The sequence below is a fragment of the Eleutherodactylus coqui genome, chromosome 7 (genome assembly GCF_035609145.1).
Source record: "Eleutherodactylus coqui strain aEleCoq1 chromosome 7, aEleCoq1.hap1, whole genome shotgun sequence".
NCBI lineage: Eukaryota > Metazoa > Chordata > Amphibia > Anura > Eleutherodactylidae > Eleutherodactylus > Eleutherodactylus coqui.
In genome coordinates, this window is record NC_089843.1 from 14221779 (window position 1) to 14248417 (window position 26639).

The following is a 26639-nucleotide window of genomic DNA, read 5'->3' on the forward strand; positions in this document are numbered from 1 at the left end:
GCGGCTGCCCTGTAACCTGCCAGGAGTAGCACCCCCCTCAGGCTGTACCTACACCGGCAGCTGTCCTGCACAAGCTTTCTGCTCTGCGAGAAGCATTCTAATTATCCTTAATGGTCTTCGTTTTCTCTCGCAGCGACTCCGTGAAGCACAAACATCTCAGCAGCTTCTGTTTTTCCACAATTTTGCCAGAAACTCACCAGTAATGTCCTGCGTTATAAGCAGCGCCTGGCTGCGGAATATGATGGCGCTATACAAATAAAGGTTATTATTATTATTACTTGATATCCGCGGGAGTTCTGCTAGTCCAATGCCATTTATTTCCCTATAGAGAAGCCCCGCAGTCGTCACGCGTGTTCAGCGATGCAGAGCCGATCTCTTGTAACGGACGTCGCACTCGCAGTGAAAATACATGTTTACAAGCGCCGTACCGGCTTCATGTCCTCAGACCAATTGTGGGAAAACAAACTGCCCCGTGCGTTCCAGAATCCAGCCGAGCCGTCAGGGCGGCCGCAGAGAAGCACCCCGGCCACGTCCAACAACCACGGCCACATATTTACCATCAGTATTACTTGTTGCCTCTTTAAATAAGTCTGTGACTACGTAATAAACCGCGGCTCCGAGACCCGCTGGGCAGGGGACCCTCAGGGCAGCTTCTAGAAGAACAGAGGCCCAAGATGGGGATCGCCCATCATCCATACGCTCCAATAGGACCATCCCCTATACAGGATCTGGTTAGACACCCCGTATACCTGCAGCACATCCAAGAGCCATCAGACACCCCCTCCTACAGCGTATAAGTACCGGTAGCGCAGGAGGGCAGCTCTGCTATATGTAGTCACACAGCTCATCCAGACCACTTACCTTGTCAGCAGGAGGGCAGCTCTGCTATATGTAGTTACACAGCTCATCCAGACCACTTACCTTGTCAGCAGGAGGGCAGCTCTGCTATATGTAGTTACACAGCTCATCCAGACCACTTACCTTGTCAGCAGGAGGGCGGCTCTGCTATATGTAGTTACACAGCTCATCCAGACCACTTACCTTGTCAGCAGGAGGGCGGCTCTGCTATATGTAGTCACACAGATCATCCAGACCACTTACCTTGTCAGCAGGAGGGCGGCTCTGCTATATGTAGTCACACAGCTCATCCAGACCACTTACCTTGTCAGCAGGAGACTTCTGGTCTTGGAAAGCAACAAAGACCGCGGTCGCCGACTGCAAATAACGAAGTGTCGGAGCAACGAGGCACAGGAGTTACATAGAATGTTTACCCGCTGAACGACCCGTCCGCGCTGGCGCTTTAATGTCTCACAAAAACCAAAAACCCCACACGATTCTATTAAACAAAAAAAAAATAAATAAAATCTTACGTAGCGGGGCCTCTTACACCGGTGGACACTTACCAGAGTATTCCGCTTACACCCCAAGGGGTGGGACAGACGTCCCGTAGCCCATTATAGCCTATGGACCCGTCACACCAGGCTTTCATCAGTCTTTCTGGACAGTGTTGTGTCCCAGATGAACCTACGGCCCGTGTGGACGGCGCTAACTGGGGTGAGAACGCCCATCAGGCGGCACAAGTAAGAAGCCTGCAGCAGACTGCCCGGTCGGCGACTACTTACCTTCAGGCACTGCTGTGATGTTGGTCACTCTGAGGTGCAGGTTAGGCAGAGGGACGGCGCAGATATTCCTCCCGAGGCGCTGCAGCGTGGGCAGCGTGAAGGAGATCTCGTACTTGTGCAGGATCTTCAAGAAGCCGACCTGCGGAGAGAAGCAGAAGCTGAGACGGCGTACGGATGAGAGGTCGGCCCCCGGGACCCCGTCCAGCAGGCAGCCGCGGCAGCTGAGGGGGGCGGTCACAGAAACAAGTCATTATATAGTGGAGCGCATGTCCATATAAAGCGTACCCATGGACTTCTTGTATCATACATGTAATAACTGCCAAACAGAACCTGAAGGTGCAAGATGAATCCCAAGAAGCCGAGAACACGAATAAGACGAGTATCTTCACCGGGACCTTCTGTGCTTCCTGCCATCAGATGCTGCTGTCCATTTGTGCCGGGTGTTCCAGCAGAGTCCGCAGTAGTCCGCCATCATAGGCTCCTCCCAGTCCACAGTCCCATTCTCCCACGGTCAGCAGTAGTCCGCCATCATAAGTGTCTCCCACCGTTCGCAGTCCCGTTCCCCCACGGTCAGCAGCAATCCGCCCTAAGCCCCTCCAACCGTCCGCAGTCGGGTTCCCCCTACGGTCAGCAGTCTACCATCATAAGCCCCTCCCACTGTACGCAGTCCCATTCCCCCACAGTCAGCAGCAGTCCGGAGGGCGACCGGTATCATGGTATAATGCCATCAGGCAGGTCTCAAAAAACGGAGCTCCTAGAACCAAACGGACGGGATCAGAATCGGCGGCACAACAATACCCAGAATCAGGCCTACCATCCCGGGCCCCGGGGGGCCCCCCTGTTCACAGCGTTGTTAGCATTCACTTGTTGTAACGATTTGTGAACGGTAATCGTTCCTCCTGAGAGCACCTGACTGATGGCCGGACGCCTGTCCCTTAGCATCCTCACTCAGACCGCCCCCTGCTGCTGCGTCTATCACCTGGGACTAAGAACAACCCCCAAACTGGGGGAAGCCTTTAAATATCTAGCTGCTACACCTCCAGCCACGAATACCTGCACCGTGTGGCCAGGAGGAACTACAGAGACACCACCTCCAGCCACGAATACCTGCACCGTGTGGCCAGGAGGAACTACAGAGACACCACCTCCAGCCACAAATACCTGCACCGTGTGACCAGAAGGAACTACAGAAGCACCACCTCCAGCCACAAATACCTGCACCATGTGGCCAGGAGGAACTACAGAGGCACCACCTCCAGCCACGAATACCTGCACTGTGTGACCAGAAGGAACTACAGAGACACCACCTCCAGCCACAAATACCTGCACCATGTGGCCAGGAGGAACTAGAGAGACACCACCTCCAGCCACAAATACCTGCACCATGTGGCCAGGAGGAACTACAGAGGCACCACCTCCAGCCACAAATACCTGCACCATGTGGCCAGGAGGAACTACAGAGGCACCACCTCCAGCCACAAATACCTGCACCATGTGGCCAGGAGGAACTACAGAGACACCACCTCCAGCCACAAATACCTGCACCATGTGGCCAGGAGGAACTACAGAGACACCACCTCCAGCCACAAATACCTGCACCATGTGGCCAGGAGGAACTACAGAGACACCACCTCCAGCCACAAATACCTGCACCGTGTGGCCAGGAGGAACTACAGAGACACCACCTCCAGCCACAAATACCTGCACCGTGTGGCCAGGAGGAACTACAGAGACACCGCCTCCAGCCACAAAAACCTGCACCATGTGGCCAGGAGGAACTACAGAGACACCGCCTCCAGCCACAAATACCTGCACCATGTGGCCAGGAGGAACTACAGAGACACCGCCTCCAGCCACAAATACCTGCACCATGTGGCCAGGAGGAACTACAGAGACACCGCCTCCAGCCACAAAAACCTGCACCATGTGGCCAGGAGGAACTACAGAGGCACCACCTCCAGCCACAAATACCTGCACCATGTGGCCAGGAGGAACTACAGAGACACCGCCTCCAGCCACAAATACCTGCACCATGTGGCCAGGAGGAACTACAGAGACACCGCCTCCAGCCACAAAAACCTGCAGCATGTGGCCAGGAGGAACTACAGAGGCACCGCCTCCAGCCACAAAAACCTGCACCATGTGGCCAGGAGGAACTACAGAGGCACCGCCTCCAGCCACAAATACCTGCACCATGTGGCCAGGAGGAACTACAGAGACACCGCCTCCAGCCACAAATACCTACACCATGTGGCCAGGAGGAACTACAGAGACACCGCCTCCAGCCACAAAAACCTGCACCATGTGGCCAGGAGGAACTACAGAGGCACCGCCTCCAGCCACAAATACCTGCACTATGTGGCCAGGAGGAGCTACAGAGGCACCGCCTCCAGCCACAAATACCTGCACTATGTGGCCAGGAGGAGCTACAGAGGTACAGACCTACGGTAGAGGAGTGATGAGGGTACTATACGAGTAACTATCCACAGACAGGTGTAAGTGTGGCGTCTACATTCGGCCATCTGATAAATGCTGAAGTTTCGCTCCAAACACCGTCATTTTCAATAACGCCCCTTTAAGAGATAAGGCATCGGACTAGGGCCCAGATTTCTACCATCTGCCATCATTGGGCACAGTGCCATCGGCAGGCAGGATACACACAGTAAGCAATTAGAAGACAAAGAGGTGGATGAGAGGCGCTCGCTGGGCTCTGCTGTAATCACCTCCTATAACATAATAAGCTCAGCAGAGCAGAAGCAGAGGAGTCCTGTGGGGGCACCGCTGCTCCTGCCGGCAGATCAGCAGAGCAGAGGCAGAAGAGTCCTGTGGGGGCACCGCTGCTCCCGCCGGCAGACCAGCAGCGCCCCAGGAGAAGCCCCCTCACACCTCCGTTGCCCCTCAGACCTCTGTACCTTTACTAAGTAATTGCCGCCTTCCTCCGGAGAGACCATCACCACCGAGTCATGCAGCTTCTCATCAAAGTGCACGTGACTGGGGGCCCCGTCCTCCGAGAGCCCCGCCGCGAACCGCACGCCGCACACCTTCGGCTTCGCACCTGCGGAGGGAGGAAATGCATTACAGTCAGGAAGGAAGACGATTAACTCCGCGAGCTCCAGGTTATAACAGAAGGAGAGCCTCAGAGAGAAGGCAGGGGACATCACACCGCCAGCCCGCCGGATTACATAGGGGGCGGTATTATAGTAGTTATATTCTTGTACATAGGAGGCAGTATTATAGTAGTTATATTCTTGTACATACGGGGGCAGTATTATAGTAGTTATATTCTTGTATATAGTTGTCACCGTAGCAATGAAATCCTTTTTCAACTTTAATGAAACTTGTCACCGAAAGGACCAAAAATAATAAAACTTAGCTTTTATTGATTTTTAAATAATAAAAAGGCGTCCTTATATTTTCTCATATGTGCTAGAAGTCACACAATAATTAAAAACAGTAGGGCTTAGATATATAGATGAACACTGCTCTGTCCCAACAATCTAGGTGCATTAGCCGGGAATCGAACCCGGGCCTCCCGCGTGGCAGGCAAGAATTCTACCACTTCTACCACTTTTGTATTCCCTGATGTCTTTTTCTATCCAGGGTTACTCAGATTTCTATTTGTCAATGACTTGCACCACCAGATGTTTATTAAAGTGTGGTGAAGCACTCACTGTCAATGACCTTGAACACTTTTAATTCACTATCACAGGGTAGGCCTGATGTCCTCTGATTAGTCACGGTACAGTGATGTCTGTTAATTTACAGTCAGTAATATTGTACCTGACACACACATTTACTAGTACTGTCGTCCCATTTATAACAGTTGCTCATTAATATTGCTTGGGTCGTATTTGTTCTTATTATTTCTAGAACAATATCGCGGTGATTGATTTATATAGAAATCACCCCGATATGTCACCATTAGGTGTTAGGTCCGGAGTATGTTTTTGTATAACGCAGACCCAAGCTTATATTGGCTTGATACTCTATGGTATTCCCTTATGCCTATGACTGATCGCATGAGCCATTCATTTCTTATGGCTCATGTGATTATATACCAAGGTTAATTGCAACCAGACGACAGTTTCAGTGATTATCAAGGATAGAGATAAGTTGTTCCAAATAATAGTGTGTTTTCAATATGTTCTCTCTCCTACTGTTTTTAATTATTGTGTGACTTCTAGCACATATGAGAAAATATAAGGACGCCTTTTTATTATTTAAAAATCAATAAAAGCTAAGTTTTAGTATTCTTGTATATAGGAGGCAGTATTATAGTAGTTATATTCTTGTACATAGGAGGCAGTATTATAGTAGTTATATTCTTGTACATAGGGGGCTGTATTATAGTAGTTATATTCTTGTACATAGGGGCAGTATTATAGTAGTTATATTCTTGTACATAGGAGGCAGTATTATAGTAGTTATATTCTTGTACATAGGGGGGCAGTATTATAGTAGTTATATTCTTGTACATAGGGGGCAGTTTTATAGTAGTTATATTCTTGTACATAGGAGCAGTATTATAGTAGTTATATTCTTGTACATAGGAGGCAGTATTATAGTAGTTATATTCTTGTACATAGGGGGCAGTATTATAGTAGTTATATTCTTGTACATAGGAGCAGTATTATAGTAGTTATTTTCTTGTACATAGGGGGCAGTATTATAGTTGTTATATTCTTGTACATAGGGGGCAGTATTATAGTAGGTATATTCTTGTACATAGGGGGCAGTATTATAGTAGGTATATTCTTGTACATAGGGGGCAGTATTATAGTAGTTATATTCTTGTACATAGGGGCAGTATTATAGTAGTTATATTCTTGTACATAGGTGGCAGTATTATAGTAGTTATATTCTTGTACATAGGGGCAGTATTATAGTAGTTATATTCTTGTACATAGGTGGCAGTATTATAGTAGTTATATTCTTGTACATAGGGGCAGTATTATAGTAGTTATATTCTTGTACATAGGAGCAGTATTATAGTAGTTATATTCTTGTACATAGGAGCAGTATTATAGTAGTTATATTCTTGTACATAGGGGGCAGTATTATAGTAGTTATATTCTTGTACATAGGAGCAGTATTATAGTAGTTATATTCTTGTACATAGGAGCAGTATTATAGTAGTTATATTCTTGTACATAGGAGCAGTATTATAGTAGTTATATTCTTGTACATAGGGGGCAGTATTATAGTAGTTATATCCTTGTACATAGGAGGCAGTATTATAGTAGTTATATTCTTGTACATAGGGAGCAGTATTATAGTAGTTATATTCTTGTACATAGCAGCAGTATTATAGTAGTTATATTCTTGTACATAGGGGGCAGTATTATAGTAGTTATATTCTTGTACATAGGGGGCAGTATTATAGTAGTTATATTCTTGTACATAGGGGGCAGTATTATAGTAGTTATATTCTTGTACATAGGGGTCAGTATTATAGTAGTTATATTCTTGTACATAGGAGGCAGTATTATAGTAGTTATATTCTTGTACATAGGAGCAGTATTATAGTAGTTATATTCTTGTACATAGGAGCAGTATTATAGTAGTTATATTCTTGTACATAGGAAGCAGTATTATAGTAGGTATATTCTTGTACATAGGGGGAAGTATTATAGTAGTTATATTCTTGTACATAGGAGGCAGTATTATAGTAGTTATATTCTTGTACATAGGAGCAGTATAATAGTAGTTATATTCTTGTACATAGGGGCAGTATTATAGTAGTTATATTCTTGTACATAGGGGCAGTATTATAGTAGTTATATTCTTGTACATAGGAGCAGTATTATAGTAGTTATATTCTTGTACATAGGAGGCAGTATTATAGTAGTTATATTCTTGTACATAGGAGGCAGTATTATAGTAGTTATATTCTTGTACATAGGAGGCAGTATTATAGTAGTTATATTCTTGTACATAGGGGGCAGTATTATAGTAGTTATATTCTTGTACATAGGAGGCAGTATTATAGTAGTTATATTCTTGTACATAGGAGCAGTATTATAGTAGTTATATTCTTGTACATAGGAGCAGTATTATAGTAGTTATATTCTTGTACATAGGAGGCAGTATTATAGTAGTTATATTCTTGTACATAGGAGGCAGTATTATAGTAGTTATATTCTGGTACATAGGGGGCAGTATTATAGTAGTTATATTCTAGTACATAGTGGGCAGTATTATAGTAGTTATATTCTTGTACATAGGAGGCAGTATTATAGTAGTTATATTCTGGTACATAGGGGGCAGTATTATAGTAGTTATATTCTAGTACATAGTGGGCAGTATTATAGTAGTTATATTCTTGTACATAGGGGGCAGTATTATAGTAGTTATATTCTTGTACATAGGGGGCAGTATTATAGTAGTTATATTCTTGTACATAGGGGGCAGTATTATAGTAGTTATATTCTTGTACATAGGGGGCAGTATTATAGTAGTTATATTCTTGTACATAGGAGGCAGTATTATAGTAGTTATATTCTTGTACATAGGAGGCAGTATTATAGTAGTTATATTCTTATACATAGGGGCAGTATTATAGTAGTTATATTCTTGTACATAGGGGGCAGTATTATAGTAGTTATATTCTTGTACATAGGGGCAGTATTATAGTAGTTATATTCTTGTACATAGGGGGCAGTATTATAGTAGTTATATTCTTGTACATAGGGGGCAGTATTATAGTAGTTATATTCTTGTACATAGGAGGCAGTATTATAGTAGTTATATTCTTGTACATAGGGGCAGTATTATAGTAGTTATATTCTTGTACATAGGGGGCAGTATTATAGTAGTTATATTCTTGTACATAGGGGCAGTATTATAGTAGTTATATTCTTGTACATAGGGGGCAGTATTATAGTAGTTATATTCTTGTACATAGGGGCAGTATTATAGTAGTTATATTCTTGTACATAGGGGGCAGTATTATAGTAGTTATATTCTTGTACATAGGAGCAGTATTATAGTAGTTATATTCTTGTACATAGGGGGCAGTATTATAGTAGTTATATTCTTGTACATAGGGGGCAGTATTATAGTAGTTATATTCTTGTACATAGGGGGCAGTATTATAGTAGTTATATTCTTGTACATAGGAGGCACTATTATAGTAGTTATATTCTTGTACATAGGAGCAGTATTATAGTAGTTATATTCTTGCACATAGGAGGCAGTATTATAGTAGTTATATTCTTGTACATAGGAGGCAGTATTATAGTAGTTATATTCTTGTACATAGGAGGCAGTATTATAGTAGTTATATTCTTGTACATAGGAGGCAGTATTATAGTAGTTATATTCTTGTACATAGGAGGCAGTATTATAGTAGTTATATTCTTGTACATAGGGGCAGTATTATAGTAGTTATATTCTTGTACATAGGGGGCAGTATTATAGTAGTTATATTCTTGTACATAGGGGGCAGTGTTATAGTAGTTATATTCTTGTACATAGGGAGCAGTATTATAGTAGTTATATTCTTGTACATAGGAGGCAGTATTATAGTAGTTATATTCTTGTACATAGGAAGCAGTATTATAGTAGTTATATTCTTGTACATAGGAGGCAGTATTATAGTAGTTATATTCTTGTACATAGGAGGCAGTATTATAGTAGTTATATTCTTGTACATAGGAGGCAGTATTATAGTAGTTATATTCTTGTACATAGGGGTCAGTATTATAGTAGTAATATTCTTGTACATAGGGGGCAGTATTATAGTAGTTATATTCTTGTATATAGGAAGCAGTATTATAGTAGTTATATTCTTGTACATAGGAGGCAGTATTATAGTAGTTATATTCTTGTATATAGGAAGCAGTATTATAGTAGTTATATTCTTGTACATAGGAGGCAGTATTATAGTAGTTATATTCTTGTACATAGGGGGGCAGTATTATAGTAGTTATATTCTTGTACATAGGGGGACAGTATTATAGTAGTTATATTCTTGTACATAGGGGGACAGTATTATAGTAGTTATAGTCTTGTACATAGGAGGCAGTATTATAGTAGTTATATTCTTGTACATAGGGGGGCAGTATTATAGTAGTTATATTCTTGTACATAGGGGGGCAGTATTATAGTAGTTATAGTCTTGTACATAGGAGGCAGTATTATAGTAGTTATATTCTTGTACATAGGGGGCGGTATTATAGTAGTTATATTCTTGTACATAGGAGGCAGTATTATAGTAGTTATATTCTTGTACATAGGGGGCAGTATTATAGTAGTTATATTCTTGTACATAGGGGGCAGTATTATAGTAGTTATATTCTTGTACATAGGGGCAGTATTATAGTAGTTATATTCTTGTACATAGGGGCAGTATTATAGTAGTTATATTCTTGTACATAGGGGGCAGTATTATAGTAGTTATATTCTTGTACATAGGGGGCAGTATTATAGTAGTTATATTCTTGTACATAGGGGGCAGTATTATAGTAGTTATATTCTTGTACATAGGGGGCAGTATTATAGTAGTTATATTCTTGTACATAGGGGCAGTATTATAGTAGTTATATTCTTGTACATAGTGGGTAGTATTATAGTAGTTATATTCTTGCACATAGGGGTCAGTATTATAGTAGTTATATTCTTGTACATAGTGGGTAGTATTATAGTAGTTATATTCTTGCACATAGGGGTCAGTATTATAGTAGTTATATTCTTGTACATAGGGGCACTATTATAGTAGTTATATTCTTGTACATAGTGGGTAGTATTATAGTAGTTATATTCTTGCACATAGGAGGCAGTATTATAGTAGTTATATTCTTGTACATAGGAGGCAGTATTATAGTAGTTATATTCTTGTACATAGGGGCACTATTATAGTAGTTATATTCTTGTACATAGGGGCAGTATTATAGTAGTTATATTCTTGTACATAGGGGGCAGTATTATAGTAGTTATATTCTTGTACATAGGGGGCAGTATTATAGTAGTTATATTCTTGTACATTGGGGCAGTATTATAGTAGTTATATTCTTGTACATAGGGGGCAGTATTATAGTAGTTATATTCTTGTACATAGGGGGCAGTATTATAGTAGTTATATTCTTGTACATAGGGGGCAGTATTATAGTAGTTATATTCTTGTACATAGGGGGCAGTATTATAGTAGTTATATTCTTGTACATAGGGGGCAGTATTATAGTAGTTATATTCTTGTACATAGGGGCAGTATTATAGTAGTTATATTCTTGTACATAGAGGGCAGTATTATAGTAGTTATATTCTTGTACATAGGGGGCAGTATTATAGTAGTTATATTCTTGTACATAGTGGGTAGTATTATAGTAGTTATATTCTTGCACATAGGGGTCAGTATTATAGTAGTTATATTCTTGTACATAGGAGGCAGTATTATAGTAGTTATATTCTTGTACATAGGGGCACTATTATAGTAGTTATATTCTTGTACATAGGGGCAGTATTATAGTAGTTATATTCTTGTACATAGGGGGCAGTATTATAGTAGTTATAGTCTTGTACATAGGGGGCAGTATTATAGTAGTTATATTCTTGTACATAGGGGCAGTATTATAGTAGTTATATTCTTGTACATAGGGGGCAGTATTATAGTAGTTATATTCTTCTACATAGGGGGCAGTATTATAGTACTTATATTCTTGTACATAGGAGCAGTATTATAGTAGTTATATTCTTGTACATAGGGGGCGGTATTATAGTAGTTATATTCTTGTACATAGGAGGCAGTATTATAGTAGTTATATTCTTGTACATAGGGGGCAGTATTATAGTAGTTATATTCTTGTACATAGGGGGCAGTATTATAGTAGTTATATTCTTGTACATAGGGGGCAGTATTATAGTAGTTATATTCTTGTACATAGGGGCAGTATTATAGTAGTTATATTCTTGTACATAGGGGCAGTATTATAGTAGTTATATTCTTGTACATAGGGGGCAGTATTATAGTAGTTATATTCTTGTACATAGGGGGCAGTATTATAGTAGTTATATTCTTGTACATAGGGGGCAGTATTATAGTAGTTATATTCTTGTACATAGGGGGCAGTATTATAGTAGTTATATTCTTGTACATAGGGGCAGTATTATAGTAGTTATATTCTTGTACATAGTGGGTAGTATTATAGTAGTTATATTCTTGCACATAGGGGTCAGTATTATAGTAGTTATATTCTTGTACATAGTGGGTAGTATTATAGTAGTTATATTCTTGCACATAGGGGTCAGTATTATAGTAGTTATATTCTTGTACATAGTGGGTAGTATTATAGTAGTTATATTCTTGCACATAGGGGTCAGTATTATAGTAGTTATATTCTTGTACATAGGGGCACTATTATAGTAGTTATATTCTTGTACATAGGGGGCAGTATTATAGTAGTTATATTCTTGTACATAGGAGGCAGTATTATAGTAGTTATAGTCTTGTACATAGGAGGCAGTATTATAGTAGTTATATTCTTGTACATAGGGGACAGTATTATAGTAGTTATATTCTTGTACATAGGGGGCAGTGTTATAGTAGTTATATTCTTGTACATAGGAGGCAGTATTATAGTAGTTATATTCTTGTACATAGGGGGCAGTATTATAGTAGTTATAGTCTTGTACATAGTGGGCAGTATTATAGTAGTTATATTCTTGTACATAGGAGGCAGTATTATAGTAGTTATATTCTTGTACATAGGGGGCAGTATTATAGTAGTTATAGTCTTGTACATAGGAGGCAGTATTATAGCAGTTATATTCTTGTACATAGGAGGCAGTATTATAGCAGTTATATTCTTGTACATAGGAGCAGTATTATAGTAGTTATATTATTGTACATAGGGGGCAGTATTATAGTAGTTATATTCTTGTACATAGGGGGCAGTATTATAGTAGTTATATTCTTGTACATAGTGGGCAGCATTATAGTAGTTATATTCTTGTACATAGAGGGCAGTATTATAGTAGTTATATTCTTGTACATAGGAGGCAGTATTATAGTAGTTATATTCTTGTACATAGGGGGCAGTATTATAGTAGTTATAGTCTTGTACATAGGGGGCAGTATTATAGTAGTTATATTCTTGTACATAGGAGGCAGTATTATAGTAGTTATATTCTTGTACATAGGGGGCAGTATTATAGTAGTTATAGTCTTGTACATAGGAGCAGTATTATAGTAGTTATATTCTCGTACATAGGGGGCAGTATTATAGTAGTTATATTCTCGTACATAGGGGGCAGTATTATAGTAGTTATATTCTCGTACATAGGGGGCAGTATTATAGTAGTTATATTCTCGTACATAGGGGGCAGTATTATAGTAGTTATATTCTCGTACATAGGGGGCAGTATTATAGTAGTTCTATTCTTGTACATAGGGGGCAGTATTATAGTAGTTCTATTCTTGTACATAGGGGGCAGTATTATAGTACTTCTATTCTTGTACATAGGGGGCAGTATTATAGTACTTCTATTCTTGTACATAGGGGGCAGTATTATAGTACTTCTATTCTTGTACATAGGGGGCAGTATTATAGTAGTTATATTCTTGTACATAATAGTATTATAGTACTTCTATTCTTGTACATCGGGGGCAGTATTATAGTACTTCTATTCTTGTACATAATAGTATTATAGTAGTTATATTCTTGTACATAGGGGACAGTATTATAGTAGTTCTATTCTTGTACATAGGGGGCAGTATTATAGTAGTTCTATTCTTGTACATAGGGGGCAGTATTATAGTAGTTATATTCTTGTACATAGGGGGCAGTATTACAGTAGTTATATTCTTGTACATAGGAGGCAGTATTATAGTAGTTATATTCTTGTACATAGGAGGCAGTATTATAGTAGTTATATTCTTGTACATAGGAGGCAGTATTATAGTAGTTATATTCTTGTACATAGGGAGCAGTATTCTAGTAGTTATATTCTTGTACATAGGGGGCAGTATTATCGTAGTTATATTCTTGTACATAGGGGGCAGTATTATAGTAGTTATATTCTTGTACATAGAGGCAGTATTATAGTAGTTATATTCTTGTACATAGGAGGCAGTATTATAGTAGTTATATTCTTGTACATAGGAGGCAGTATTATAGTAGTTATATTCTTGTACATAGAGGGCAGTATTATAGTAGTTATATTCTTGTACATAGAAGCAGTATTATAGTAGTTATATTCTTGTACATAGGAGGCAGTATTATAGTAGTTATATTCTTGTACATAGGGGGCAGTATTATAGTAGTAATATTCTTGTACATAGGACGCAGTATTATAGCAGTTATATTCTTGTACATAGGGGGCAGTATTATAGTAGTAATATTCTTGTACATAGGACGCAGTATTATAGTAGTTATATTCTTGTACACAGGAGCAGTCTTATAGTAGTTATATTCTTGTACATAGGGGGCAGTATTATAGTAGTTATATTCTTGTACATAGGGGACAGTATTATAGTAGTTATATTCTTGTACATGGAGGGCAGTATTATAGTAGTTATATTCTTGTACATAGAAGCAGTATTATTGTAGTTATATTCTTGTACATAGGGGGCAGTATTATAGTAGTTATATGCTTGTACATAGGGGGCAGTATTATTGTAGTTATATGCTTGTACATAGGGGGCAGTATTATTGTAGTTATATTCTTGTACATAGGGGGCAGTATTATAGTAGTTATATTCTTGTACATAGGGGGCAGTATTATAGTAGTTATATTCTTGTACATAGAGGCAGTATTATAGTAGTTATATTCTTGTACATAGGGGGCAGTATTATAGATACTACATTAATTAAGAGATAGATGACGTACAGAAGATCTCTGCTACTTAGGTAAAGCAAATAATGTTTCATCCTGGCACATGATGGAACAATTACCACACAGATTCCTGCAGGCGATATTGATTTTAAGTGTGAATCTACTCTTTTCAGCAATAACGCCCCCAGCTGTTTGAGCCGTGACACTTATGTAACAATAGGCAAGGACATCTCTACATTAATGTATTACAACAGTTGATTATGAGGTTTCTGAGTGACCCCATTAACGCTGCAGACATCTTTCACATTCTGACTCAGCAGGGGCGACACATCCCGGGTTTAGTGCCGACAGCTATATGGGCCTCTACCATATGCAGAAGTACAAACTGAGGTCTATCACTTACAGTGCAGGGTGACCGACTTACCTTTCCTAGCTGCAGCCATCGATGGTACCAGATGAAACCCTCCAAGTCAGAAATCTGTGGCCATCCTGGCACAGCGCCCCCAACTGCCAACACAGAACATAAAGTCATTGTTTATAGATGTACAGCCGGTAGGTGACCTACTTCACCAGGGATGTCGCAGGTTGTGTGCTGCCCGGGGCGGTTTACATGCCATGCTACACCTGCTGCCCGCACCACGCCTTTGTTGTGTGCTGCCCGGGGCGGTTTACATGCCATGCTACACCTGCTGCCCGCACCACGCCTTTGTTGTGTGCTGCCCGCGGGCAGGTTACATGCCACGCCTTTGTTGTCTGCTGCCCGCGGGCAGGTTACATGCCACGCCTTTGTTGTGTGCTGCCCGCGGGCAGGTTACATGCCACGCCTTTGTTGTGTGCTGCCCGCGGGCAGGTTACATGCCACGCCTTTGTTGTGTGCTGCCCGCGGGCAGGTTACATGCCACGCCTTTGTTGTGTGCTGCCCGCGGGCAGGTTACATGCCACGCCTTTGTTGTGTGCTGCCCGCGGGCAGGTTACATGCCACGCCTTTGTTGTGTGCTGCATATTGTATGGTGTAGCTGTGAAGCAGATCAGGAAGGAGATACAAGTCTGACAGCCAGGATGGAAGCGGCACGGATGCAGTTCTCATCATTTTTGCTCCTCCGGCTGTTTGTGCAATAGTCTCGGAATCAGACAATGGAAACAACGTGGTCCCCCGGATACCAGAGCTTCAAGGGAAGAGATGAAGAGCGCAGCAGCATTGTGCTGCACCGCCCTGCAACAATGTATGCCAAGGTGACTGCAGTGCACTTTGTACCACGACGGCGGGTGCGCTGCGTATAACACCCACGGCACGCCTGCCCGCAGCTGTCCACACCTTCCAGGGTCGGGCCGCAGGGTCCTTTGGGACCTTCCAGGGGTCCGGCCATAGTTACACAGGCGAGAGCGATATCGGTCAGAAACACAAAGCTGATATCACACCCAGATGTGGCTGTTACTGCGATGAACAGGCGCTCTGTGGGGGGTAACAACACCCACCCACACCGTGCCGCCTCAGTCACCCCCACTTCAAACAAACGGAATAGGTTGTATGCAGGATGTCCCGCAAACACCGCGCCTCACAGCTGTCACCGGGACACGAAGTCAGGGCGGCCAGAAGACGGGCAGAGCGAACAATTTATCCAAAGATATCTAATCAAAATGAGTACAGAGAGACTATACATGTGTGCGTGTCATAATCCTACTCATCACCCAGCAAAGCTGGCATTTTTGACGTAGTGCGCCGCCAAAACAACCCCCCCCCCCCCCCCCCTCAAGATGGCAGAATTTTTTCTTCTTCCATGTCACAATTTTGGAGGTTCTGCAGCCGTTATACGTTATAGTACCAGCGACAGAAGCGAGCGGCCGGCAGGCAGCTAGGGACACCCACAAGTAAAAGGATTTGTGAAAGAGGGGAGTCACTGATGTGGCCTATACATCCGAAGCCACCGACCGGAGACATAGCACCCGGGGGGCCGACTGACTGCCAGCTCACCAGATCCTGGACTCATGTCAGATGCAGACCAAATCACACCCCAACACAGCTCACTGCCACCACCGACCGCCCGGCAGGCCAGCCCCCCCTTGCTGCCACCACCACCGACCGCCCGATACCCAGCATGATCCAGTATTGTAGTAGGCATCGTAGTCATCTAGATAGATTTCTGATAATGTATTTTGAGTGCCGGCGCCCCTCTCTGGTCTCCGCTTCAGTCGTTAGTTGCAGCCATGTTTAGCGCACCGATTGATTTACTGGGAGTGCCGACCTTTCTCTCGGTAACAGCCAACACTTCGGGGTTATGGATACGGCGTGCAAGTACAATGACTAATAAAGAGTAAAGCGTCGTTATAAGAAGGGTTCATAGAGCTTGGATAATATATACAAGGAGATATTTACTGGGGGGGGGTACAAATACTAGGAGGGAGAAGAATAGAAAGTCCCGGTCTGCGAAGTTGTTTCCCCTAGTCGAGGCGCAGAGTATGCGGAACGGGGGACAGCGTCCATTAGATGCCACTACGGGGTATGACAATTCAGGGAAGGGAGCCCCCCGAGTCACATCTCCACCAATCTCGTCTTTCACATCATTGATTGGCTGAGCATGTGCGCCAATCTTCCGGATTCAAACTCAATTCAACATTTTCGCCATGTTTCCCCATAGTTCCCATTTAAGTGAATGGCCTGTAATACCAAGTCTGGCCACTTCAGTGAGAACAGGGTACATGAGCACGATCGCTTGGGAAACAGCTGATCTGTGAGGATCCTGGGCAGCGAACCTCCATTGGTCTGCCATTGATGATCTATCCCAAGACCAGAGACTGAGTAGTTTACAACTGAACCCCTTCACAGGAGATCTCACACCGTACTGTGGGTTATTCTGACTAAGGAGTAAGTAGGACATCTCATCCTCTGTATCCCTACTAATAATCCTTGACCTCTGATGCGTGTTACACTGTTGACCATGAGCACCTCCTCAGTATGCTCTGCTCCATCGGCCTACAGGACACTGCTCTCACCTGGTTCTCCTCCTACCTCTGACCGCTCTTTCAACATCTCCTTTGCTGGCTCTACCTCCTCTCCACTTCCTGCCACTGTCGGGGTCCCCCAAGGCTCAGCCCTCTGTCCCCTCCCACCTCTTCCACTTGCTGTTGGGGTCCCTCCAGGCCTCGGTCCCCGGCCTCCCCCCCCCTCCCCGCTTGCTGTTGGGGTCCCTCCAGGCCTCGGTCCCCGGCCTCCCCCCCCTCCCCCCTTGCTGTTGGGGTCCCTCCAGGCCTCGGTCCCCGGCCTCCCCCCCCCTCCCCCCTTGCTGTTGGGGTCCCTCCAGGCCTCGGTCCCCGGCCTCCCCCCCCCTCCCCCCTTGCTGTTGGGGTCCCTCCAGGCCTCGGTCCCCGGCCTCCCCCCCTCCCCCCTTGCTGTTGGGGTCCCTCCAGGCCTCGGTCCCCGGCCTCCCCCCCCCTCCCCCCTTGCTGTTGGGGTCCCTCCAGGCCTCGGTCCCCGGCCTCCCCCCCCCTCCCCCCTTGCTGTTGGGGTCCCTCCAGGCCTCGGTCCCCGGCCTCCCCCCCCCCTCCCCCCTTGCTGCTGGGGCCCCTTTAGGGCTCGGTCCCCGGCCCCCTCCCCCCTTGCTGCTGGGGCCCCTTCAGGGCTCGGTCCCCGGCCCCCTCCCCCCTTGCTGCTGGGGCCCCTTCAGGGCTCGGTCCCCGGCCCCCTCCCCCCTTGCTGCTGGGGCCCCTTCAGGGCTCGGTCCCCGGCCCCCTCCCCCCTTGCTGCTGGGGCCCCTTCAGGGCTCGGTCCCCGGCCCCCTCCCCCCTTGCTGCTGGGGCCCCTTCAGGGCTCGGTCCCCGGCCCCCTCCCCCTTGCTGCTGGGGCCTCTTCAGGGCTCGGTCCCTGGCCCCCTCCCCCGTTCCTCTTGCTGCTGGGGCCCCCTTCAGGGCTCGGTCCTCAGCCCCCTTGCTGTTGGGGCCCCCTCCCCCCTCTAATACGAACCTTACATGCTCGCCTACAGGACTTCACCAGAGCAGCACCGACACCCTGGAACGCTCTACCCCAAGACAACCGGACAATCTATGATGCACGGAATTTCAGACGTGCCCTAAAGACTCATCTCTTCAAAGAAGCATATCAACTCCCCGCCCTCAAATTATACCCATCATGATTATCTCCTGCCCATATACCTCCCCACCACATTCCCAGATCCTTTACCCGTTCCTCATAAGACATGATTTGCAGATCGCTCACCCTTTTGGTAACTTCTCTGAACTTGCACCAGTTTGTCTATTTTAAAGTGGGGCGCCCAGAACTAGATATTCCCGATGAGGTCTGACTAAGGCCGCCTGCAGACGGGTCTGATCCTGCTGGGAGAACTCTCGCAGCGGGATGTAGACCCGTGCCCTGCGGCTCACCCGCTTCCAGCGTCTTCCGCCTCTATGCGCCGCCTGCAGGCCAGCCGGCACATGTGCAGAGCGTAGCTGATGCGTTGCTACTGACGTTTCTGTGCAGGTCTCTGATGACCCGCACACAAGTAGGACAGGCCGCCATTTGTTTTCCGCGTGTTTTCGTGTAGACAAATCAAGCTTTTCTAGATCTTTTTGAATCCTCTCTCTCTTCCCTAGTGTTAGCTATCCCTCCTAGCTTTGTGCCGTTGGCAAATCTGATCCGTTTCCCATCAATTCCCTCCTCCAGATCATTTATAAACATATTGACCCCCTCGGACAGAGCCTTGTGGTCCCCCCCTTGATATGTTCTTCCACTTGGATGTGCAGCCATTTAGGACCCCTCTGAGTACAAATCACTCAAACAGTTGTGAATCCAGACTGTTAGGGGTGTTGGGACCAGTGGATGGGGGCACACAAGGTGACCGGGCTCAGGACGCCCCCTACAGACCACCAGTAGAGAGAAGTGTCTGACCAGACTGTTAGGGGGTGTTGGGACCAGTGGATGGGGGCACACAAGGTGACCGGGCTCAAGACGCCCCCTACAGACCACCAGTAGAGAGAAGTGTCTGACCAGACTGTTAGGGGGTGTTGGGACCAGTGGATGTGTGAGGGCACACAAGGTGACTGGGCTCAGGATGCCCCCTACAGACCACCAGTAGAGAGGAGCATCTCACCAGACTGTTAGGAGGTGTTGGGACCAGTGGATGGGGGCACACAAGGTGACCGGGCTCAGGACGCCCCCTACAGACCACCAGTAGAGAGGAGCATCTCACCAGACTGTTAGGAGGTGTTGGGACCAGTGGATGGGGGCACACAAGGTGACCGGGCTCAAGACGCCCCCTACAGACCACCAGTAGAGAGGATTGTCTGATCATCCGACAAGCTCCAACTGTTTCATTGTCCACCATCCAGAGACAGGGGGCGCCATAGTTACACCCCTGTGTCTGTAGGAACCATTTCCAGGCTCTTAGCTGAAGAACATTTGGTTTCCCAGCCCCCATTACACGTCGGGCCTCCGACCCCCGGCGCCGCCCCCATTACACGTCGGGCCTTTGACCCCCGGCGCCGCCCCCATTACACGTCGGGCCTCCGACCCCCGGCGCCGCCCCCATTACACGTCGGGCCTCCGACCCCCGGCGCCGCCCCCATTACACGTCGGGCCTCCGACCCCCGGCGCCGCCCCCATTACACGTCGGGCCTCCGACCCCCGGCGCCGCCCCCATTACACGTCGGGCCTCCGACCCCCGGCGCCGCCCCCATTACACGTCGGGCCTCCGACCCCCGGCGCCGCCCCCATTACACGTCGGGCCTCCGACCCCCGGCGCCGCCCCCATTACACGTCGGGCCTCCGACCCCCAGTGGTGTTGTTATCGATGAAAATGACGGTATGGGTTGTCTTCCGTGATGAACCCAGGTTTAGTTTGGATGCCAATGACAGTATTTGTGTCTGGAGACCTCAGAGTGAGCACCTCTGCCCCCTGCTGGTGTAATGGTTTGGGGGTCGATCGCATACGACAGTCGGTCACCCCTCATAATGGTATAAGCGATACTGACAGCTCAGCGATATGTTCATCCTGCAGGATAATGCTCGGCCGCACACACAGGGGGCCCCCAAGAGCCCCCACAACATTGTCACTTCTGTGGCTGCCCGTCACCAGATTGATCCCCAATAGAACATGTATCGGACCAGCTGGGACACCAACTGCAACAGCCGACAAGTTTGTAAGCATCCATACTCGTCTATATCAGATCTTGTATCCAAATTAGAGGCGGTACAACAGGGTACTAGAGCCTCCATGTCTGTCCGTATCACATCTTGTATCCAAGCTAGAGGTGGTACAACAGGGTACTAGAGCCTCCATGCCCACCTGTATCACATCTTGTATCCAAGCTAGAGGCGGTACAACAGGGTACTAGAGCCTCCATGCCCATCTGTATCACATCTTGTATCCAAGCTAGAGGTGGGACAACAGGGTTCTAGAGCCTCCATGCCCCCCGTATCACATCTTGTATCCAAGCTAGAGGTGGTACATCAGGGTACTAGAGCCTCCATGCCTGCCTGTATCACATCTTGTATCCAAGCTAGAGGCGGTACAACAGGGTACTAGAGCCTCCATTCCCTCCTGTATCACATCTTGTATCCAAGCTAGAGGTGGTACAACAGGGTACTAGAGCCTCCATGCCCCCCGTATCACATCTTGTATCCAAGCTAGAGGTGGTACATCAGGGTACTAGAGCCTCCATGCCTGCCTGTATCACATCTTGTATCCAAGCTAGAGGCGGTACAACAGGGTACTAGAGCCTCCATGCCTGCCTTTATCACATCTTGTATCCAAGCTAGAGGCGGTACAACAGGGTACTAGAGCCTCCATTCCCTCCTGTATCACATCTTGTATCCAAGCTAGAGGTGGTACAACAGGGTACTAGAGCCTCCATGCCCCCCGTATCACATCTTGTATCCAAGCTAGAGGTGGTACATCAGGGTACTAGAGCCTCCATGCCTGCCTGTATCACATCTTGTATCCAAGCTAGAGGCGGTACAACAGGGTACTAGAGCCTCCATTCCCTCCTGTATCACATCTTGTATCCAAGCTAGAGGCGGTACAACAGGGTACTAGAGCCTCCCTACACGGGGTCATTTCTCCACAATAAGTGATACCTCTGATCTGATATTGAAATCAGTTAATAACATTTAATCACACTGAAAGCTCCGCCCCTCTTCTTGGGCAGGGATGTTACTGACATACTATACGGCCAGCGCTCGGCCTGACAGCTCAGACGTCTCCTGGGGCTCACGAGCCGCCATCACAGAGGCGGATGGAGACATTTGTCTGATAACAGAAACAGAGGCTTCGGAAATAATGCTGCACTCCTACCAACTGCAGGGAGACCCCAGAGCTTCGGGGAGGGTCAGGAGACCTCAGGGGACCCACCACATGCTGCCCCTCATACTCCGGCCTGTGGGGGTCTGCCATTTGGTGTGAAGATTAGATGGTGATAACCAGTCCTTCCCCTGGCCTTCATCAGCAGTACCGCAGCGGGTCAGACCATAGTGCGGTCCAACTCATTGCCCAATACACCGCTCTTCTGAAGCTAATACTCTGGTCCAGACACTGGTGGCCGCTGCAAAACCTTCCCTCGCTGCAGACACTCAGCCTGACTTTACTGCTGGGATCACTAGTACGTCAGGAACGCCACACAGTCAACGTCCCCCGTACCACACGGCAAACAGCATAATAGCAGGTCCCACTCTTCTACATACACAGGAGGGGCAGTGGGCGGACCTCGTTAAACCCTGCCCCCACCCCCCCCCATGTAGAAGAGCGCACCTCATTAAATCCTGCCTGCCCCCCCACTACTATAATAGTAGTTATATTCTTGTACATAGGGGGCAGTATTATAGTAGTTATATTCTTGTACATAGGGGGCAGTATTATAGTAGTTATATTCTTGTACATATGAGGCAGTATTATAGTAGTTATATTCTTGTACATAGGGGGCAGTATTATGGTAGTTATATTCTTGTACATAGGGGGCAGTATTATAGTAGTTATATTCTTGTACATAGAGGGCAGTATTATAGTAGTTATATTCTTATACATAGGAGCAGTATTATAGTAGTTATATTCTTGTACATAGGAGGCAGTATTATAGTAGTTATATTCTTGTACATAGGGGGCAGTATTATAGTAGTTATATTCTTGTACATAGAGGGCAGTATTATAGTAGTTATATTCTTGTACATAGGGAGCAGTATTATAGTAGTTATATTCTTATACATAGGAGCAGTATTATAGTAGTTATATTCTTGTACATAGGAGCAGTATTATAGTAGTTATATTCTTATACATAGGAGCAGTATTATAGTAGTTATATTCTTATACATAGGAGCAGTATTATAGTAGTTATATTCTTATACATAGGAGCAGTATTATAGTAGTTATATTCTTGTACATAGGAGGCAGTATTATAGTAGTTATATTCTTGTACATAGGGAGCAGTATTATAGTAGTTATATTCTTGTACATATGAGGCAGTATTATAGTAGTTATATTCTTGTACATAGGGGGCAGTATTATGGTAGTTATATTCTTGTACATAGGGGGCAGTATTATAGTAGTTATATTCTTGTACATAGAGGGCAGTATTATAGTAGTTATATTCTTATACATAGGAGCAGTATTATAGTAGTTATATTCTTGTACATAGGAGGCAGTATTATAGTAGTTATATTCTTGTACATAGGGGGCAGTATTATAGTAGTTATATTCTTGTACATAGAGGGCAGTATTATAGTAGTTATATTCTTGTACATAGGGAGCAGTATTATAGTAGTTATATTCTTATACATAGGAGCAGTATTATAGTAGTTATATTCTTGTACATAGGAGCAGTATTATAGTAGTTATATTCTTATACATAGGGAGCAGTATTATAGTAGTTATATTCTTATACATAGGAGCAGTATTATAGTAGTTATATTCTTATACATAGGAGCAGTATTATAGTAGTTATATTCTTGTACATAGGAGGCAGTATTATAGTAGTTATATTCTTGTACATAGGGAGCAGTATTATAGTAGTTATATTCTTGTACATAGGGGGCAGTATTATAGTAGTTATATTCTTGTACATAGGGGGCAGTATTATAGTAGTTATATTCTTGTACATAGGAGGCAGTATTATAGTAGTTATATTCTTGTACATAGGGGCAGTATTATAGTAGTTATATTCTTGTACATAGGGGGCAGTATTATAGTAGTTATATTCTTGTACATAGGAGGCAGTATTATAGTAGTTATATTCTTGTACATAGGAGGCAGTATTATAGTAGTTATATTCTTGTACATAGGGGGCAGTATTATAGTAGTTATATTCTTGTACATAGGAGGCAGTATTATAGTAGTTATATTCTTGTACATAGGAGGCAGTATAATAGTAGTTATATTCTTGTACATAGGGACAGTATTATAGTAGTTATATTCTTGTACATAGGAGGCAGCATTATAGTAGTTATATTCTTGTATATAGGGGGCAGTATTATAGTAGTTATATTCTTGTATATAGGGGGCAGTATTATAGTAGTTATATTCTTATACATAGGAGGCAGTATTATAGTAGTTATATTCTTATACATAGGAGGCAGTATTATAGTAGTTATATTCTTATACATAGGAGGCAGTATTATAGTAGTTATATTCTTATACATAGGAGGCAGTATTATAGTAGTTATATTCTTATACATAGGAGGCAGTATTATAGTAGTTATATACTTGTACATAGGAGGCAGCATTATAGTAGTTATATTCTGGTATATAGGGGGCAGCATTATAGTAGTTATATTCTTGTACATAGAGGACAGTATTATAGTAGTTATATTCTTGTACATAGGGGCAGTATTATAGTAGTTATATTCTTATACATAGGAGGCAGTATTATAGTAGTTATATACTTGTACATAGGAGGCAGCATTATAGTAGTTATATTCTGGTATATAGGGACAGTATTATAGTAGTTATATTCTTGTACATAGGGGGCAGTATTATAGTAGTTATATTCTTGTACATAGGGGGCAGTATTATAGTAGTTATATTCTTGTACATAGAGGACAGTATTATAGTAGTTATATTCTTGTACATAGAGGACAGTATTATAGTAGTTATATTCTTGTACATAGAGGACAGTATTATAGTAGTTATATTCTTGTACATAGGAGGCAGTATTATAGTAGTTATATTCTTGTACATAGGGGGCAGTATTATAGTAGTTATATTCCTGTACATAGGGGGCAGTATTATAGTAGTTATATTCCTGTACATAGAGGGCAGTATTATAGTAGTTATATTGTTGTACATAGGAGGCAGTATTATAGTAGTTATATTCTGGTATATAGGGGGCAGCATTATAGTAGTTATATTCTTGTACATAGGGGGCAGTATTATAGCAGTTATATTCTTGTACATAGCGGGCAGTATTATAGCAGTTGTATTCTTGTACATAGCGGGCAGTATTATAGCAGTTGTATTCTTGTACATAGCGGGCAGTATTATAGCAGTTGTATTCTTGTACATAGGGGGCAGTATTATAGTAGTTATATTCTTGTACATAGAGGACAGTATTATAGTAGTTATATTCTTGTACATAGAGGACAGTATTATAGTAGTTATATTCTTGTACATAGAGGACAGTATTATAGTAGTTATATTCTTGTACATAGAGGACAGTATTATAGTAGTTATATTCTTGTACATAGAGGACAGTATTATAGTAGTTATATTCTTGTACATAGAGGACAGTATTATAGTAGTTATATTCTTGTACATAGGGGCAGTATTATAGTAGTTATATTCTTGTACATAGGGGCAGTATTATAGTAGTTATATTCTTGTACATAGAGGACAGTATTATAGTAGTTATATTCTTGTACATAGAGGGCAGTATTATAGTAGTTATATTCTTGTACATAGGAGGCAGTATTATAGTAGTTATATTCTTGTACATAGCGGGCAGTATTATAGCAGTTATATTCTTGTACATAGCGGGCAGTATTATAGCAGTTGTATTCTTGTACATAGGGGGCAGTATTATAGCAGTTATATTCTTGTACATAGAGGACAGTATTATAGTAGTTATATTCTTGTACATAGAGGACAGTATTATAGTAGTTATATTCTTGTACATAGAGGACAGTATTATAGTAGTTATATTCTTGTACATAGGAGGCAGTATTATAGTAGTTATATTCTTGTACATAGGAGGCAGTATTATAGTAGTTATATTCTTGTACATAGGGGGGCAGTATTATAGTAGTTATATTCTTGTACATAGGGGGGCAGTATTATAGTAGTTATATTCTTGTACATAGGGGGCAGTATTATAGTAGTTATATTCTTGTACATAGGGGGCAGTGTTATAGTAGTTATATTCTTGTACATAGGGGGGCAGTATTATAGTAGTTATATTCTTGTACATATGGAGCAGTGTTATAGTAGTTATATTCTTGTACATAGGAGGTAGTATTATAGTAGTTATATTCTGGTACATAGGGGTAGTATTATAGTAGTTATATTCTTGTACATAGGAGCCAGTATTATAGTAGTTATATTCTTGTACATAGGGGGCAGTATTATAGTAGTTGTATTCTTTTACATAGGAGGCAGTATTATAGTAGTTATATTCTTGTACATAGGGGGCAGTATTATAGTAGTTATATTCTTGTACATAGGGGGCAGTATTATAGTATTTATATTCTTGTACATAGGGGGCAGTATTATAGTATTTATATTCTTGTACATAGGAGCAGTATTATAGTAGTTATATTCTTGTACATAGAAGCAGTATTATAGTAGTTATATTCTTGTACATAGGGGGCAGTATTATAGTAGTTATATTCTTGTACATAGGGGGCAGTATTATAGTAGTTATATTCTTGTACATAGGGGGCAGTATTATAGTAGTTATATTCTTGTAAATAGAGAGCAGTATTATAGTAGTTATATTCTTGTACATAGGGGGCAGTATTATAGTAGTTATATTCTTGTACATAGGAGCAGTATTATAGTAGTTATATTCTTGTACATAGGAGCAGTATTATACTAGTTATATTCTTGTACATAGGGGGCAGTAATATAGTAGTTATATTCTTGTACATAGGGGGCAGTATTATAGTAGTTATATTCTTGTACATAGGGAGCAGTATTATACTAGTTATATTCTTGTACATAGGGGGCAGTAATATAGTAGTTATATTCTTGTACATAGGGGGCAGTATTATAGTAGTTATATTCTTGTACATAGGGGGCAGTAGTATAGTAGTTATATTCTTGTACATAGGAGGCA

General features: G+C 43.3%; 1 protein-coding gene across 1 annotated transcript in view; it reads right to left on the reverse strand.

Annotated features, from left to right (window-relative positions):
- The window catches only part of ADISSP (adipose secreted signaling protein), a 42369-nt gene that overhangs the window by 12697 nt on the left and 3033 nt on the right, over positions 1-26639 (reverse strand). The window contains exons 2-4 of the mRNA XM_066572869.1: positions 14818-14900; positions 4535-4677; positions 1623-1761 (exon numbers count right to left, since the gene is read on the reverse strand). Coding sequence (XP_066428966.1) covers positions 1623-1761; positions 4535-4677; positions 14818-14836 — 301 coding nt within the window. The 5' untranslated portion in view covers positions 14837-14900. The remainder of the gene's footprint in view (positions 1-1622; positions 1762-4534; positions 4678-14817; positions 14901-26639) is intronic.